General features: G+C 40.7%; 1 protein-coding gene across 1 annotated transcript; it reads right to left on the reverse strand.

Moving 5' to 3' along the window:
• Positions 1–450: 450 nt before the first annotated feature.
• LOC119646203 (tyrosine-protein kinase transmembrane receptor Ror2) lies at positions 451–18,074 on the reverse strand. The gene is made up of 4 exons (XM_038046585.1): positions 17,549–18,074; positions 3,130–3,409; positions 2,823–3,065; positions 451–2,764 (listed from the first exon to the last, which is right to left on the reverse strand). Exons 1-4 carry the CDS (start codon positions 17,876–17,878, stop codon positions 1,602–1,604), a joined length of 2,016 nt encoding a protein of 671 aa, XP_037902513.1. The 5' UTR covers positions 17,879–18,074; the 3' UTR covers positions 451–1,601.
• Positions 18,075–18,121: the final 47 nt, after the last annotated feature.

The following is an 18,121-nucleotide window of genomic DNA, read 5'->3' on the forward strand; positions in this document are numbered from 1 at the left end:
TTACCAGCGATATTTAATTTACGTACATATACATATGGTTTTGAGCATGGATAAAGTGGAAATATGTGGAGTTGCGTTAAATCAATTTGGATGCGTACATATATATGCATGAATTTATCCCTGAAGCGCAGAATTTCCAGCATTCCGACTTGTTTGTCCCTGTTCTAGGTAAGTTTTTCACATTTGCTAAAAATTTTGAACTCCTAGTATGAAGCGTATGGGGTTAGCTATTATCAATACAAAGTTTTCCAGATCAACTTATTTGTGTAAATGGCTTTTTAAAAATAGAGGGGAATGGAATTTTTAACTATGTACGAATGGAACTGTCATGCACATAGGGAAACACAAAACCTTTTAAACCTGAAGCGTCTAGCTTCCGGTGTCCCGATTTGTTTAAATTAGTCGTTGTTATTTTCTGAAAATCACTTTTTTCAATAATTAAGAACGTACTCGTTTTCAATTTACAATCTGTATTTTGTGTACATAAGAGAAACATAAAATATAAATAACAAAAATGATAAATAACATATGTATACCTTACACTAATTCGATATTTGAATATTTTTCTTACACTTTTTTCCTAACACATTTATTCTCATAATCCGTATCTGTGAAACCTATTCACTAATTCTAAAGTTACATTACGATAATGTGGTCGAGAAAACAATGAGATTATATCGAATAAACCTAAGAGAACTTTAATTTGTCATAATTTTTGGAAAATCTTTAGATAATATACTAAAAATGAAGCTGCTCATTTATTATCAACTAAGCATAGTGAAGCAGCAATTAGACTAGATAATATGAAAGCATTCGAGGATAAAATAATTTTGATTGTTTAAATAGAATATTGTACACTGATTAGAAATGGCTCCTCAAAATAGAATAACATTGCTGTGGGTTTTGGTTCTAAGCCATTACTCAACATTTGAATATTTTTCGATGAAACTGAAATTGAAAACATTAATTTCTAGAGCCATTTACCTTATATTGTCATGAAGAACCAATAATATTTGCAGAAAAGTATCTAGTCCCACATAAGGGAACGAATGGAATGGCTGGAAATTACGTTACTACAACTGCAACCTTTTTGTTCCATTCGATTTCTGAGCCGTTGCGAGGATGTTATTCAAGATATCAATGCCATTCGCACTGCAGTTGCAGTTTCAAAACGTCTACATATATTCGAATAAATAATTCCAATCGCAGTGAGTGCACTTTCATCACTTCACATCGTTTAGTGACACAATATTCATTCCCATTTAATAGCAAACAACTGAGTTTCACTTAACCTAGATTCTATCTATACAATAGTTGTTATAAAAATGTCTTCTCCAAGAGGTAGGTAACTTATCAGTACGCAATATATTCGAGAAACAGAATTTCGGAAAATGTGTATATATAGAAATTGTAAAAACTTAAAGAAAATAATTTCAATAAAATAGTGAGCTAAAATCACCCACTTCAATACGAGATCGTTTTCTCATTAGAAGGAACTAAGTATGTAAAAGGTAAAAAAGAATTAACCACTACAGTAAAAAGGCAGTGTCTTAGATAATAAGAAATAAAAGTTTAAATATAAAAACGATCTAACCAGAAAATCAGCGAATGTTTTTACTGTCAAAATCTGCAATGATTCGCTGCAGAGTTTCATAAATTACAGAAAAACTTGGCCGATCTGTTGGCTTACGATTCCAACATTTTCGCATTAGTGAATATATCGCTAGTGGCGTATTCTCGGGACAATTAAGTACATTACCTTCCTTAACATATTTTACAACTTCTTCGTGAGTCATACCATAATATGGTTGCAAGGCAAACGAGAATATCTCCCATAAACAGACACCAAATGCCCAAACGTCCGACTCAATAGTATACTTATTGTACAGGATGCTTTCAAGCGGCATCCACCGAATTGGAATTGCATCATGTTCATCACCTTTATAGTAATCTTGTAAATAGATTTTATGTGAAAGGCCAAAATCAGCGATTTTAACGACCATATCCTCGTCAATCAAACAATTCCTTGTAGCTAAGTCACGGTGGACGAATTTACGCTCAGATAAATAAACCATTCCAGCCGCCACTTGATGAGAAATACTAAGTAGATCGCGATGAGTTACATCTGGTCGTGGGGTTTCTACTCGTTGCGTAATATACGGTGAACATGACCTTAGAAACTCGTTTAGGTCCCCGCGAGCCATAAATTCGAATAACAAACACATGGGCTTTCCGATTGCACAGACTCCAAGCAATTTAACTATATTCGGATGATCGAACTCAGCTAGAAGGCATGCCTCCCGCTCGAAATCCAGTCGCATATCCTGACTGGCATCTTCCTTCAGCATCTTCACTGCCACCAGAGTAAAGTCCTCTTCTGCCACTAAGCCAGGAGCTTTTGCTTGAAATACTCTTCCAAATGCCCCCTGTCCTAAATCTTTTATATAAATGATGTTATTTCGGGGATATTCCAGTTTCTCCAGTTTAGGATTCAATTGCGCCCGTGTTTCATGATAAGCCGAGTTACTTGGTAATTTATTCAAATCGATATTGTCGTGCGTAGCTGCAATATTGTAACCACCAGAATGTTGTTGTCGTACACGTTTGTGCCCCAATACTCTATAGACTAATAAAACAATTAAATGGCACGCAACAATCCCCACAAATCCTATCCCAGATAGTAGAAAAATCATAGACGGCGTGAAAAATGTTTCCATTGAAATTTGCGTACTGCCATCCCTTGTAATCGTGTCTGAAGAGTTGGCTGTAAAATAAACACGCGATTATTTCGTTTCTGCGGCTGATTCATTTTTAAAACGTACGACAAAGAGGAATGTCACAATGCTGCCATCGAATAGAGTCATTCATCGTGTAACACCAAGGGTAAGGTTCTTCGCCGCCGGCGTTTCTGCATGCATTTCCTCCATCTCGAATTTGTGGAAAAACCGGTGGTGGTTGAATGTGTTTGTGAGGGTGTTGTGAATCCCATCTTTGACAAGGAATTCCAGTCTTTGTAACATTAACATCACCAAGGTAGTACCGTCCGTTTGCCATTCGACAGTCGTCTGCAAAAATATGTTTAATGTCAAGTCTACTGCGAACTTATAGAGGACAAAAATATTCACTTACAGGTAATTTCATCCGAATCTAATTCGGTTAAGCCAATAAAGGAGCATGGCGGCCTAACCGCCGAACGATTATATTTTGGAAGAATTTCACAATTTGGCAGTCGAAAATGACCTCGCGATTTTAAATGGATCCCACGCTCTTTTTTTTCTTCGATAAGGACCCAATCGTTGTAGCAGTACTGCAGGTGTGTTGCCACGCAATCCTCGTAGCAAAGCGGCAATTTAATTGCGCTCCCGTCCTCGTTAATGCATTGTGGGAATGCGTAAGCGCACAGCATTTTCTATAGAGAAATAATAACTTATTTATATGCTATTTGATTTTATAGATATATTTCTAATAAATAACCTGTAAAAATAAAATAAAAATATCGATATATATGTTTATAGTTTTTCAAATTCATAAATATTTGTTAACTATGCGAGTTCGTAGCGCTTACGGCCTTCCATAATATTGTTTTGGAAATTGTAGTACTCGCGATTTTCCATCATGCGTCTCATTTCGTTTCGTCTTTGCCTTATGACGTGCTGTCGAGATAATCCGTTTTCCTTTCCCTCCCATCAGCATCCTTTGGTACTTCCACTATTTTCCATTTCAAATTCCTACTTCCCATCCCTACATCATGACATTAAGATATTTTAAGTAGTAATTTATAAATGATCCTTCTAACTCTCTTTTGAAATTTCAATCACAAGCTCCTCTCTTCTTGAAATTTTCCAAAACTATAAAACCTAAATAGGTTTTATGGTTTATTCATGGTCGTTAATCTTTCTTTTGTGGTGGTTTTCTCTACACCTGTCCATGCTGTGTATTAGCAAAAGCATTTTTAGCGGCAGCGCCCTGTGAATTTGGGTTCAAGACTACACTCTAAGTATTCCCTGTTTGTTATAAAAGGCGTCTAAAAGGGATAGAAATTTGTACGCTAGCAACTTGAGCGGCTTTCTAAAGGTGATAATGGTGGAAGGTTTTGCGGGTTTTTACAGCTTCCACCGCTTCGTCATTGAGGACAAATTGTTCGAGCAAGAGCTTGCCTTAGGTCAATTGGGTTTCAACTGACTGACACCATACGTGCACTTTTCTTGATTACTATATAGGTGATCGACCACGTCCGTCATAAATTCTGGCTTACTGCGGAAATCGTAAAAGCGGATAAATGAACGGACGCCTCTATTGACCGCTGCGAGTGAAGGCTGGGCGTTCCGATACTGCGAAGTTTAAAATAATATGCGCCGTGACACAAGGAAATCTGTTATTGTGCTGGTCAGGGCAGAATGCAATGATCTCAGAACTGATTACAACATCATGAAATAATTTGCATGTGATTGCACACTTTTCAATGGTCGTATGAGGTACGTTAATTCGGATTCGCATCCATGATGACGATTAGAGGTGGAAGGAACACTTCATCAGGGTTCTTATTGTATCACATCCGTTGAGGTTCCACTTCTTATGGCTGAAATGAAATATGTGGATACCGACTGCTCCAAACGTAGTAAAACTGCTGGACTTGACGATCTAACTGCCGAGTTATTCATCGCTCTTCCGGCCATTTCTGCACATTGGCTACTTCGTACGAAAATTGTTGGAATCCGAGAGCGTCCCCAGAGAGAAGGAACTAGTCGTTAATATGGTAACTTTATTTGAGCAGATATCGAAATGGAATGTGTTTTGAGGTCTAGATTTGATATAGATACACCATTATAAGTTTGTATGTATCCGGATAGCTGAGTGATAAGAGCACAAGACTGTCGGCTCAAAAACACGCCTACATGAACCGATCTACCACTTTTTTGTGCACCTGGATCAAAGTTCAGAGCTCGGTTGAGGAATGCTTTGTCATTCCCCTCTGTTTTGTTAAATCCAAGTACCATAATATTTTTTACTCTTCTCTGTTATACTCATATTAGTTGTGGTCATATGGACTGTTTTTGCAGTTTCGGCAATGCAATTGATGCGGCTTCTAGTGATCATAACTCGGATGCTCAGCAGTTCGTGAAAGCTCTTTCACGTATTCCGTATGCCCATTATAAATTTAATGATGTGAGTGCGGCATATAATCCAATACCCGCCCCTCTCCAACAAGATCACCATACCAGGAGACATAATCGCGATGTCCATGATTTCTCGCCTAGTTACATTGAAGAAAATAGGTTTATTATCCGAGTTGAGTATTTGCGGTTCGGTTCTTGCTAGATGCTCTAATAGTTTAGATTCCCAAAAAATATAGGGAGCGTTAACGTGCCTTTACTTTTAGCATATTGAATAGCTTTTGTGAATGTTTCACTGCGAACTTCGTCCTTATCTTAGAGGAAATGAAATGAATGATGATTTCACCGTCCGTTGACATACAATAAATCAACATGCGGAAAGTTTAAGCTCCTTGTTTCCCCATTAACAACCCATAGATATATAAATATCTTGCGGTAAGCGATCCAATGACTGATTATTACAACGGCCGCCTTACAATGTTGGAATTTTATTTGAGAAATATTGCATTTTAGCAATGTTTTAGATGGCGATACCCTACGCTTCACGTCCTCCTTACTCGCGTTAGGTGGCGACACTTGTAACATGACGGTCCCAAACACGTAGTAATGTCATCAAGTCGTTTGACTGTGAACCTTTTTAACACCTCTTTCTGGAACACCTAGTTTGCTGCCTGGCAGCATCCAATTGAGGATGCTGAAATTGTTCAAGACACCTATTTATTCCACAGGTTCTGCACCATTGCGATATTCATTTTGAAACTAATCAAAGTATTTATTGAACGATAACAGCGTAAAGGATTAGTCGTGCATCCTAACGCACATTTTTTGGGACCTGAGCCAATCGTTCATATCTTCGTCGGCAAAGTTTATGCGTACCATGTTCCGACTACAGACTCAAAAGAAAGCTCAATGCCTTGTGATGTAGTGCTTTTTCCGTAGTCTGTTCACACTGCTCACTACCATAACCTATTGGTGTTTTCTTCCAAGGCACATCTATCAGCTTCGATAGTCTCGGCTGCAAATTAAGACGTTGCCGGTCGAACTCTCTTCGCTGCTAATCAAACAACATTGTTAGTTTAGTTTCGACTGAACATTTAATCAGATTGACCACATCGCGATCATCAGTAGATTTAGGAGTTGTCTTCTGAAGATATGTTGACATCGCTTAGGTGTCGCTATTGGATTGCATGCGTCGGCCCCCCTTCTGGCTAATACGGACGGCTCCTCCAAACAGAAGAGAAACTAATTTTGCCACCACCTTACTCAAGTGAAGTAAAGTCGATTGCCTTGACGGTCTCTCGCGGAATTTCTCCCTGCGCCCCTGCAGTCTCTGCAGAGTTGATACTTCCAATCATTCGTAAATGCTGGGAATCTGAGATGTTTCCCAAGAAAGGAGAGGAAGAAGAGATTATAGTTAAGATTCCGAAGAAGGGCAACCATCTTTACTGTGACAATTAAAAGTGTAGTTGTGTGCTTTCCGCTGACGAGAAGATATTAGACAAAATCATCCTGGAGTGCATCAAGGGAGATCTCGAAAACTTAGTTTCAACTTTGGAACCTCCTATATCGACTACATTACCATCTTCCGCATTATTGTGCGACAGCGCACGCAATTTAGGTCACCAATCCACCTACTCTTTATCGATTTCGAAAAAGCTTTCCACAGCGGGAACGGAGTGTATTTGGAATGCCCTACGCGGGAGAGGTACCTGGAAAGTGAAGTCCACTAGGTTTGCATCCTGTCCACTAGGGTTAACTTGGCTAGAGAAAGTGGAGGGATTAAATGAACTATGCCATCTTCCCTCCAACATCTGGGCTACGCTGACATCTACTTGCTCTCTCAACGAGTCATGGACTTTAACCAAATGGCTCTGGTTCTATAAAAACAAATAAAGTCGACCTGGACATAAACCCTCACAAAGCCAAAGTTCTGAATTTGTTTTTGCATTAAGGGGTAGAACATGGAGGACTTTGATCAATTTGTATATTTAAGAAGCCCTGTTTCTGACGATATCGCCCAACGCAATAACAGCGCTAAATCCGCCTTCGCGTTTTGTCCAAAGTTTAGAAATATAATTATCTCAACACAAGCATCAAATTGAGACTGCTCCGCGCAAACGTCCTCTTTGCGCTACTATATTGGAGTAGTATAAGGAAAGTGGCAACCACTGTTACTCAAAAGCTCCAAGCTTGCATCAATTTATGCGTGCGTCGTTTCCCCGGAGTGTTCTGGTCTAACACAACAATTAGTGATGAAATTGGTCGGCATATGGGCCAGATAACCGTGGGCCCGTTGATCAGAAAGCAGAACTTACAGTGGATAGACCTCATACTAAGGAAAGGCGAACTACTCCATTGCGGATTAGACCATGCAATGGAAGCCACTATCTCGGGATTGTCGACGAGTGTGTCGACCTACAACAACGTGAAGGCAGCCGAAGCACATTGCAAGGAACTGACAGCGATAACGTGTAGGTGTGGCTGACGGGTTATATATTGTTTGTGTGTGTGTGTCCGGATAGCTGAGTGGTTAGAGCACAAGGCTGTCGTAAGAAAGGTCGTGCTTTAAATCTCTCTGGTGGCAGTGGAGTTTGTACCATGATTTTACGTCGGATATCAGCCGACTCGCTGTGAATGAGTACCTGAGTCAAATCGGGGTAATAATCTCAGGCGAGCACAATGCTGGTCACATTGCCTCCTATAGGGTACTGTAACCATCTAGTGTACCCTTACCGTCTTGGATGAAAGTGCTCTAGCACACTTCAAGGCCCTGTTCCAATGTGGATTGTTGCGTCAACGATTATTATTATTACATGTTGTTTGCTGAGTGGTAACTGGCATTGTCATGGCGCTTCTTAAATTTGTGTCTGTATTCCTTCGAAATGATAATTCCGCGGAATCCAAATGGTCAAAATATTACAATTTCCGTCACAAACTTTGACTCAATTTAAAAACGACTCAGTCTCTTGCTGGAATAGATTGATAAGTGATTGGGAAACTTCCAACTCCCACAACAGACGTGAAACTCATCTAGTGGACACTTCATAATTTTTTCAAATCAACTGTCATCATCTGTTGGGTACACCTGCAATTGATGGTAATCTCCTGTGCCAATTTCCAGACAATTATATGCATATTCCCCCGACAAATCAAATCAGATCCGCATGGTTCATAAGCACATTTAAATCGTGCATGATAGGAGTGTTTCCTGCCCAAAGTCCCAGAAACAACCTGGCGTTCATATCACTTTATTCATCTTTTAGACACTATAAGGAAAATTTGAAGAGGGTCATATATTGCAGGCTGTTTTCTTTGACCAAGCTAGCGGGTGATCTATCTAAATTACCTATTAGAGAGACTTCTTTGGTACGAGGCGGATGACGAGCCGAAAGAAGATTTTGTGGCAGGAGGTGTTCCGTAAGGTTGTGTAGTGGGGTTCCTGCTGGCGAACATAATGTATGATGGAGTGCTTGGCCTTCGCGTATCAAAGGAGGCAACTTTGACGACCTGGCGGCGATGGTAGTTGCGAGAATGTGAATGTCGTGGAAATGAAACTATTCATTCCACCATAGCGGGGTTTGTAATCACGAGTCAATCATCAGATACCTGATGATGATCAGATGATCAGATAACTGATGATTGACTTTGCACGAGAAAAGACAAAAAAGGCTAACTCATCTATAGTAACGATGATGCCTACTATTGGAGGACCAAAATACAGTCGCCGGCTGTTGATCAGAGGAGTGGTGGGCACTGGGCAAGGCAGTGGAACCGAGGAAGGGTGTGCAGGGCATATATCGGGTGTGTGTTATTGCAGGAATGATTCTCTTGGATCTTCGAGCAGAGGGCAAAATTCTTCCGATGTGACTGCACATTTCCGAAAATCTACTATACTAGGAAGGAGCTGTACAGGATATGGCAGCAACAATAGGGTAATTCTGGAAAAGGCTACAATTCCTTATGAGACACGGTGGTTACAGAAACTGATTACACCGTTGACTATGCGTCGCTAGACCCGGTTATATTCCATTGCGCGAGATTCAGGGGTGAAAGAGGGAGATTGAACGAAGCTCTCAACGTAGTTATCGGACCTCAAAAAATCGTCGATTCAATGCTGAGGTCGGTAACGAATTGGAGCACGGCAAATGCAACAATAACCACGATGCAAGAAAAGCTCCAGAAACTGGATCGTGCCACAAAACGCTACGGACGCGTAATTTAATCGTGCTGATATAGAACAGAACCTCCACACGAAGTAATACCTCACAATGATACCGTGGGGAGAAGATAAGGGTGGTTCTAGTGGGTGAGGATCCCACACTCTGCTGCAACTTGCGGCAGCTAACTCTTTTACACATTTCAACATACATCCATAAAAAAAAATTAAAGAGACCTAGATTCAGTACTACTCACTTCCTAGCACCACAACCCGCCTGACTTTCTTTCTGTGCACAGTTCAAATCAGCTTGATTTATGTTTAGGACGCCCTCGTGTGTCTACTCATGAAAACACCAAGTTTTTAGTAATTATTGTACTTAGTATTTCAAGATGTCAAAAATATGATACTTCGACGTTCAGGTTAAATATCTGTGGACGATGGGTTTACGGGAATGTCAAATATATCACAATTTAAGAAAAACGAACGAACCCATTGCCAGTTATACTAAATCATTAAATCCACAGAATGGTTGAGAAAAAACGAAATGCTCGACAAGTCCTGTCACATAGCCAAGAACCGGATGCGGTTTTTTTAATAACCATGTACATGTAAAATAAACGATCGTAAAAAATGAGAATTCAAGTTGTACTTCAGAAATTAAGCAGATAAATTATTTCAGATAAAGTGTAGCTTCTTTACCGGGTCCTGCCATATGTTAGAACGAGGACACCATTATTTCCTTATTTGTAATCATAAAGTTCGTGTAATCAGGACTTAAATCCTCTAGTTTGAAGACGAAATCGCAATTGTATTATCATTTCAGTCAGTGTAAAATGCAGAAGTAGTTAATTGTTTAAAGAAAATAGGTCCCAAATACAACGTTCTGAAGCAGTATTTCTCGGGTCATGAACAGAGCCCAAAAATGAGTCGAGTTCAGGTAGCTGAACACCTAGCAGCCTTGAAAACGTTCGTAACCGAGTGAGTTAGTAGGTTTGGAATTCATGGCAATATCGATGATCCACCTGGGAGAGGCTCAAATAGAGTTACCAACAAAATACAGGATAATATTGTAGCCGTTCGAAAACTAGAACTTGCAGAAATTAGAAAAGCTTGGAAATTAGAGCAAACAATTTATTTACATGAAGCGCTCAGAAATTAGAACAAATGATTCTAACATAATTTCCAAGCTTAGAAATTCATTCTCTGTTTACAAGATATTTTCTTATGTTTAAATTCCCATTATTTTGGTTAGAGCGTGGGAATGTGTTTACGCACTGAGGTTGGACTCCCGCAAAGGTAAGCTGTCGGACTAGCAACCACACACCTCCCCGAAATCATAGAATGTTTCTGAAAGCGTTTGACACATTACTTAAGACTAGCCCACCAGTTCTCCCGCCTTAGGGAGCCTGCAAGTCAGGGAACTCCTTTCACGAGAGATACGAGAGAAGAAAGAGGGAATTGTAAATTCAAAAAACCCCCTATCATCCGGCCCCTCCACTGAGCGAGCTGAATCTTCATAGCGAAAATAAGAAACCGACCATAGTGCAGAAAACGGCTCCATATCTCAGTGCATCTCAGCACCTCTTTGATAAATGTTGTCCGAAGATAGCTTACATGTATCTTCATAAAGTTGCTGATGAATCCCATCCCACCTTGCACAAGGAGCTGGGAAAGGAAATAATCAATTTCACCATACTTTCGATTCAGCCACGGATCAAAATTGATGAGTTGCTTAGTCCCACTTCCCCTTAACTGATTTTACCTTAGCAAATTTACATTTAAAAAATAAATGCCGGAAACCAAAAGTGAGGCCAAATTGCGAATGACGTGAAGTGTGGACAAACTGTTACTCATCGTTTTCAATTTTCCCCACTTTTCATTGTACATTGCTTGATATAAGTTCGTGTAACGAACTTCATTTGACAGCTCTCTCACCAAATCAAAACAGCAACGGACAAGGTCATAGCTGGAGTTTCGGCTTTAATTCGGTTAATGGCAAATGTTGAGAATTCTTCCTCTAAGAATAAACGTGTTCTTATGGGTGCAACACAGTCCCTTTCAGTCTATTCCGGTGGTTTGGGCTGACACCTTTGACAAGGAAGTACAGAGATGGGGAATTTTGCCTTCGCCTGCTGCGCTTTCTCAGAGCTGGGATTGATGGTGATCTCGTTGGCCTCGGTTGGATAAACGAATCAAGAGGCAGATGGACAGTGCGGCTCGTCGGCAACTTAGGCCCGCGGCAGATCCAAAAACATGATAAGATCGATTATTTCCTTACCTAGCTTCTAGGTGGGTATGGAGGATTTCCATTTTACTTGCACAAGATTGGGACTGACTGTGTGTTCCGCATGGGGTGGTGAACGACACCGACATCGTTTTTTCTCGTGGAAGATGATATGGGAAAAATTGCAGATGCAATGGGGGGAGCCTCATTTTATATTACGTCCGGGTACTTAGGTTTCCTAAGGCGGGAGAATGGGAGTATTAACCCGAAGTAATGTGCCAAATGGTTCCAAACTAGCTCTCTAATGACGCGGAGATGTTTAGTTGATAATCCCACCGCTTACCGACATGTTCATCTACCCTATCCAACAAAAAAAACGGGAATGTGGTCACAAATGGGAAATAAAATATCAGAAAATACCTTGTAAATAGAAAAAGATATTCTAAGCTCAAAGATGAAAACCATTTATTCTAATTTTGAATAAACAAATAATTTCTAATTTCTGCAGGTTCTAATTTACGAACGGCTACTGTACATGATTATATATAAAAATCTTTTGAAATGTAATCACAGACCTTTATTTTTGTAGTTTTTAAAAACACTTGCAAACTAGAAATTGTAAAAAATTAGTATTAGCTAATTTTTTTTTCTAGTTTTCAAGATGGTGCCATCATCGCTTTGTTCACGAAGCCTCCAATATTACCTTTAGGTGAAGCAGAAGAAAAGTTAGGAAGAAAGAACACAAGAGAACAGCGTGAAAACCAACACTGTCAGCGAAGCAAAACGCATTGATCAAGATTGGAGCAATGTAGTATTTACATATGAATCGATTTTTTTATAATAAATAATTACTAGAATCGATGTTGACCAAAAACAGCACAACAGCTGGTATCCAGGTCAGTAAGGAACTCCACACATCCCGGGCCAACGAATCGATATCCTCAAAAGCTGTCTGACGGCCCAGCCTACGCTATCGCTCCATTTCAGGCAGGGCCTGCCACGTCTTCTTTTTCTACCATAAATATTGCCCTTATCGATTTTCCGGGCAGGACCATCCTCTCCCATACGGACGGATTAGGTGACCCGCCCACTACAGCTTGTTGAACCGAATTTTATCCACAACCAGAGGATCGTAATATCAATCATAAATTTCATCATTATAGAGGTTACGGAATCGTCAATCCTCATGGAGGGGTCAAAAATTCTATGAAGGCTTCTTCTCTCGAACGCAGCCAAGAGTTCACAATTTTTCTTGTTAAGAACCCAGGTCTCCGACGAATACATAAGAACTGGGAAGTTCATTGTCTTGTACAATAAGAACTCTGACCCTATGGTGAGACGTTTCGAGCGGAACAACTTTTGTAAGCTGAAATAGGCTCTGTTGTCGTTTGATCAGTGCGTTTCATGTTGCTGGTTGTTTGGTTTTTGGCGCTGACATTGTCGCCACGTACTTCACCAGCGTAGGTCAGTGGCTGGGTGAGCTCGAAGAGGATAGTGCCTCTTGCATTAGCATCTTCATCGCGGAGCATATTTCCAAGGCTAGATTAAAGAGGGCGCATGATAGGGTATCCCCTTGTCTTAGACCGTTGTTGATGTTGATTAGGTTGCTTTTATTTGACCTAGCACATTGGTTAGGGTCATCCTAGCCAGTCTTATCAATTTCGCGGAGATACCGAATCCTATCACGGCCATGCACAGTTTTACCCTGGCTATTCTATCATAATAATAATAATAATCGTTGGCGCAACAATCCATATTGGATCAGGGCCTTGAAGTGTGTTAGAGCACTTCCTTCAAGACCGTAACGGTACACTACAGTGCACTGTAGGAGGCAACGTGGTCAGCATTGCGCTCGTCTATGCTATCATATACAGCCTTAAGTCGCCATATTCCAACAGTTTATAAATCCCTTGCGGCAGAAAGAAAATCTTGTCTGTTGCTGATTTACCTGGAGTGAAGCTTCTTCGTTATGAGCCGATGATGTTCTGGGCGTATGGGGCTCCGACCTTATAGATAATACTCAGCAATGTGATATATCCCCCTTTTTATACATAGGACAGATAATGCCTCGTTGCCAGTCGTCAGGTATTGATTCACTGTCCCAAACCTTGAGCATCAGTTGATAAACTCCTTGTGAAGTTCGTCGCCTGCATATATAACAAATTCGGTTACAATTTCATCGGCTCCTTGAGACTTATGACTTTCTAAGCTGATAAATTGCACCGACTGTTTCTTTCATGATTGGTGGTGGCAGCATTTGTCCGTCGTCTTCAGTTGGCGGAACCTCGACTCGCAGATATTTTGATAGTTGAGCAGTTCTTCAAAGTACTCAATCTGTCGCTCCAATAAACCCATTCTGCCGGAAATCAGATTTCCCTCTTTGTCTGGACAGGATGAGCGATCTCTGCGTGTGCCGGTGTTCCTTTAGATTTCAGCATGTTTCGGTTGCTAGCTTATATTCTTCGTCAAACAAGTCAAGTATGTTTGTGGCCGTATCAGTGATAACGCTCCTCAGGTGTGAAGATTATTTGTTGATGCTTCATATCCAGGACATCTGTAAACTGCGGTTTACGACATCAAGTTTCCCCTTATAGATGTTACGGAGGGCTTTGTTGCGGTTGGCTTCAGTATTCAACCTCACCCGATTGTCAGAGGGGATTCTGGCAATGCTGTAATTCGAGCCCAGAGCACTATATGAACAAGCTAGTGATCCGAATCTATATTGCACCCTTATATGTTGTGACATTCATCAAGGCTGAGATGTGGCGTTATTCAATCAACACGTGGTCAATGTGGTTGAAATTAGTCCCGTCTGAAGAGGCCCACTTATGTTTGCTGACCGCTTTCCGCGCGAACCAGATACTTCCAATCATTTATGTTTTTATGTACGCTACGAGAGCCGATGTATCGCCTAAATACCGGCTCCATCCCTACTTGACTGTTAAAATCTCCAGTATGTTTTTGATTTCTGAGAACATGGTTTGCTAGATGGCCGCTATAATACTGGATTGGGGAAAAAGAAATGTCGCATTTGTGATGGAAATTTGACGCTTTATTTAACATACTTAGAATTATTCGATTTAAGTCCAATATGCGCCGTTTTGTTCGAAAACATATTGCCATTTAGAAGGCAACTTCATTATCCCCCCTCCTTATTTCCAAAAAACTCCGACAGCCAGAGATGGTAATCACTCGGTGCCAGTTCCAGACTATATGGTGGGTGCGATAGGACATCCCATCCGAGCCCCCGTAGCTTCTGGCGGGTCATCAAAGATGTGTGAGGCCGAGCTTTGTCCTGGTGGAACATAACACCATCCCTATTGACCAATTCTGGCCGCTTCTGGTCAATCGCCTGCTTCAAACGCTTGAGTTGCTCACAATAGAGGACCAAATTGAGGGTCTAGCCATAGTTGAGCAGCTCATAGTGGATGATTCCGATCTTTTTCGCTTGAGGTTTTCGTACGTGATCCACTTTTCATAACCAGTCATCATCCGCTTCAAAAATGGGTCGAATTCGTTCCGTTTCAGCAGTGCATCGCAGGCGTTGATTCAGTCCAAGAGGTTTTTTTGCGTCAACTTGTTTTGGAATCCAATCTTCTGGAAATGGTTCCAAACTGTTTTATGGTCTATACCCAGTTCCTGGCCAGTCGAGCAAATACATGCCGGTCTACTTGGATGATTTCGACGATTTTATCGGTTTCTACCACGATTGGCCTACCAGTACTGGGTGTATCTTCAACATCCACTATACCAGAACGAAATCAATCAAACCAACGCTGTGCTATGCGAATCGTTACAATATCGGGCCCATAAACTTCACAAATTTTTTCGGCCGCCTTTGTTGCATTTTTACCTCTCAGGTAGTAAAAAGATAAAATATGACGAATTTCTTACTTGGTGGACTCCAGTTTTGATGCGCTATAACTTGAGACTGAAACGTACGATCACAACACTGCCAAAGAGACACTTGTAGCACAGATTGTCGTCTTCAAATTGCCGTATAGTATGACCCGATGCGATAAGTACAACACAAGATATGTTTAAGTGTCTTCATCTACTGACAAAACATTTCTTTTCCCCCAACCCAATATATGGTGTTGTGGCTCTTATCCAGGAAACCGAATATATTGCAATGCTGTTACATCAGTTTTATATTAGGAAAACGCATCGGCTAGCTGCTGAGCAGGATTCAGTCTGTACAGGGAGTCAACGTTCCATGACAAAATGCGCAATGGTTATTCTATTTTCGTTGCCGGGTACGTCTTTGTAAAATCCATCCTTTCCGAGGCACCTTTCGGGGCTTCGTAACTTCGGTTTTCCGTGTATTGTTGTCAGCCCTACCCAACATCCAGCCTGGAAGTCCAGTTGCTATAATTTTTCCCGTTTGTAGGCGCGAGAGACTAGCCTTCATCCTTCTCCGTCTGGAGTTTTTCATTAAGGAGGAACTCCCAGCGATCACCACGTGGAGGTGGAGATAAGGTTTGGTAGTAGAGCTGTTAATTTTGGTTTAGCTCAAAACTTCAAATATGAAAGATTTTATTGATGCTTTATGTAAAAATATTTGATACTTGATTGTCCCACTTATATATAGTTCGTACTGAATGTTGGTTGTCCCGCTACCCGATATTCAATTCGGCGTGGAACTAAAATCATATCTCGTGGGGAATAGTAATTTGATGCGAAAGGGACAACTTTGACTTACTATAATTTATTAAATAGTAGAAGTTAACGGGGGTTTCGGGTGAATTTCAAAAATATGGTGAAATACTATTATTAACTTTATTTAAGCAGATATTGGAATGGGTTGTATTTTGAGTCCTAGATTTCGTATGGATGCACCATTTTGATTTTATTCAGGTTTTTCGGTGAATAGGTTCTGATAATGAGGCCTTTTACACTTTTTAGGGCATACATTTTGAGCCCCCGCTCACCTATGTTTCTCCCAGTATCAAAAATAATATCAGTTTCGAAAAGTACTGATTTAGCTCTTCATTTGATACCGAATACGACTATATTCTGTGAAAAAATTACACCTCTTTCATATGTATGGTAAGCCCCCCTTAAACTTAATAGAAAATGGGGCCACTTGCAAAGGGATTCACAAACCACATATTCTCACCTCTCCATTCGTCTTGGTACCCTCAACCGTTTGCGAATAAATTGAGTGTAACTGACAGACAGACAGACATCGAATCGATCCTAATACGGTTTTGTTCTAAGCATGTGGTATCAATTATTGCATCGTTTATTCAGTCGCTAAACTTTGAAGGAGCCTAAAAGGCATCTCGATATGAACAAGTTTGTTTTAGGATGGCTATTACGGTTATCTTAATAATCAGCCTTGAAACAATCGGCGAATGATTTAAGTCAACAAAGTGGTCGTACCAATGACTGTTACTGAAAATTAATTGCTTTTGAATATAAGACAAGCCGCGGCTTCTTTGATGATAACGTTTCACTTCCGGGCTCTTTACGTTTAGGCTCACTTCATCACGCACGCGAATTGAGCTAACGTGTTGAGACGATAGGTGGAAACAATCTGATAAGCCCCGAGCCTTGAGTCAATACCAATTCGATTTTTTTATTGTGATGGGAATACCTAACCAACGAAAATCAACCGGAGACAGAAATGTAGTGTCTGTGGAGCAATGAGATCATTATATCTCGCGGTTTGAATGTTTATTCTCAGAAAGTTTGCTCAAGCAGGGAATTGCTTTTAATAACTCCCAAAAGGAGAGCCTTTTCTCGATTCGCCAACCCAGACCAAATTACATCCAAAACAAACCCTACTCGATAACCCGACAAATATTTACAAAATTGCCATTTGTATCAATAACAAACAGTCGCGTCAAATTTCAGATTTCGAGATAAGCACAGTTGTGGCGGCTGGTGAAACTGCACAACGCAGCCTTCCACAAAGGAGGACCGTCTGAGAGTCACACGCAAAACCACAAACGACACATTTTCTGCATTTCGCTGATAAGAATTCCTCCACTCTCTCCCGACACCCATAAATAAAAGGATTACACTAGCTTTGCTATGAATAATTACCTCAGCTGCACTCCGACATAATCCCGTCAGATCCGAAATCAGCTCATCCCAAAGTGCCGCCGTGATTTGCTCATTTTGCCAGCCCCCATTGGGATCATCGCGACTATACCAAACTTGTCCCGTGATGAATGCTTTACAAACTTTCCCGTTGTAAGGTGCACAATAGCCTTGCTCGTCATCGTGGCCATCGGTGCCTCCGCCGCCGGCACCACCGCCGTCGTAATCCTCATTTAATGTACTACCCGACCTTTGTGATCCTTGCGACAAGTCAATGAACACCACAAATACTAAGCACAAAGTAGTCAAAAAACAACGAGAAATTCGTCGCATTTTATTCACTTCACTACACACTTCCCGCTTGCTAGAGAACCATTCGCGAGATAGAAATCGAACTTGATGGCCGATTATGCGGTTTCAATTCAGTAAATTATGGAATATGCATGCTTTATGTGACGAACGCGGAGAAAACACCTTGCGAACTTAATGGTTTTGACATTTTATGACGCCATTTACGATTCTCCGCCTATGCGGCATGAAGATAGCTAACAGTGAGATATCCAAACAAGAAAGATA

This window comes from Hermetia illucens, chromosome 1, assembly GCF_905115235.1.
Source record: "Hermetia illucens chromosome 1, iHerIll2.2.curated.20191125, whole genome shotgun sequence".
Lineage (NCBI taxonomy): Eukaryota > Metazoa > Arthropoda > Insecta > Diptera > Stratiomyidae > Hermetia > Hermetia illucens.

Bases quoted from the DNA above. Each gene is read 5' to 3' on its own strand.
- LOC119646203 (XM_038046585.1), bottom strand. From the start codon at position 17,878: ATGCGACGAATTTCTCGTTGTTTTTTGACTACTTTGTGCTTAGTATTT. The intron at 3,410-17,548 runs GTAATTATTCAT...ATTTCTCTATAG, and splicing joins TATGTCGGAGTGCAGCTGAG to AAAATGCTGTGCGCTTACGC. The intron at 3,066-3,129 runs GTAAGTGAATAT...ATATTTTTGCAG, and splicing joins AGATTCGGATGAAATTACCT to ACGACTGTCGAATGGCAAAC.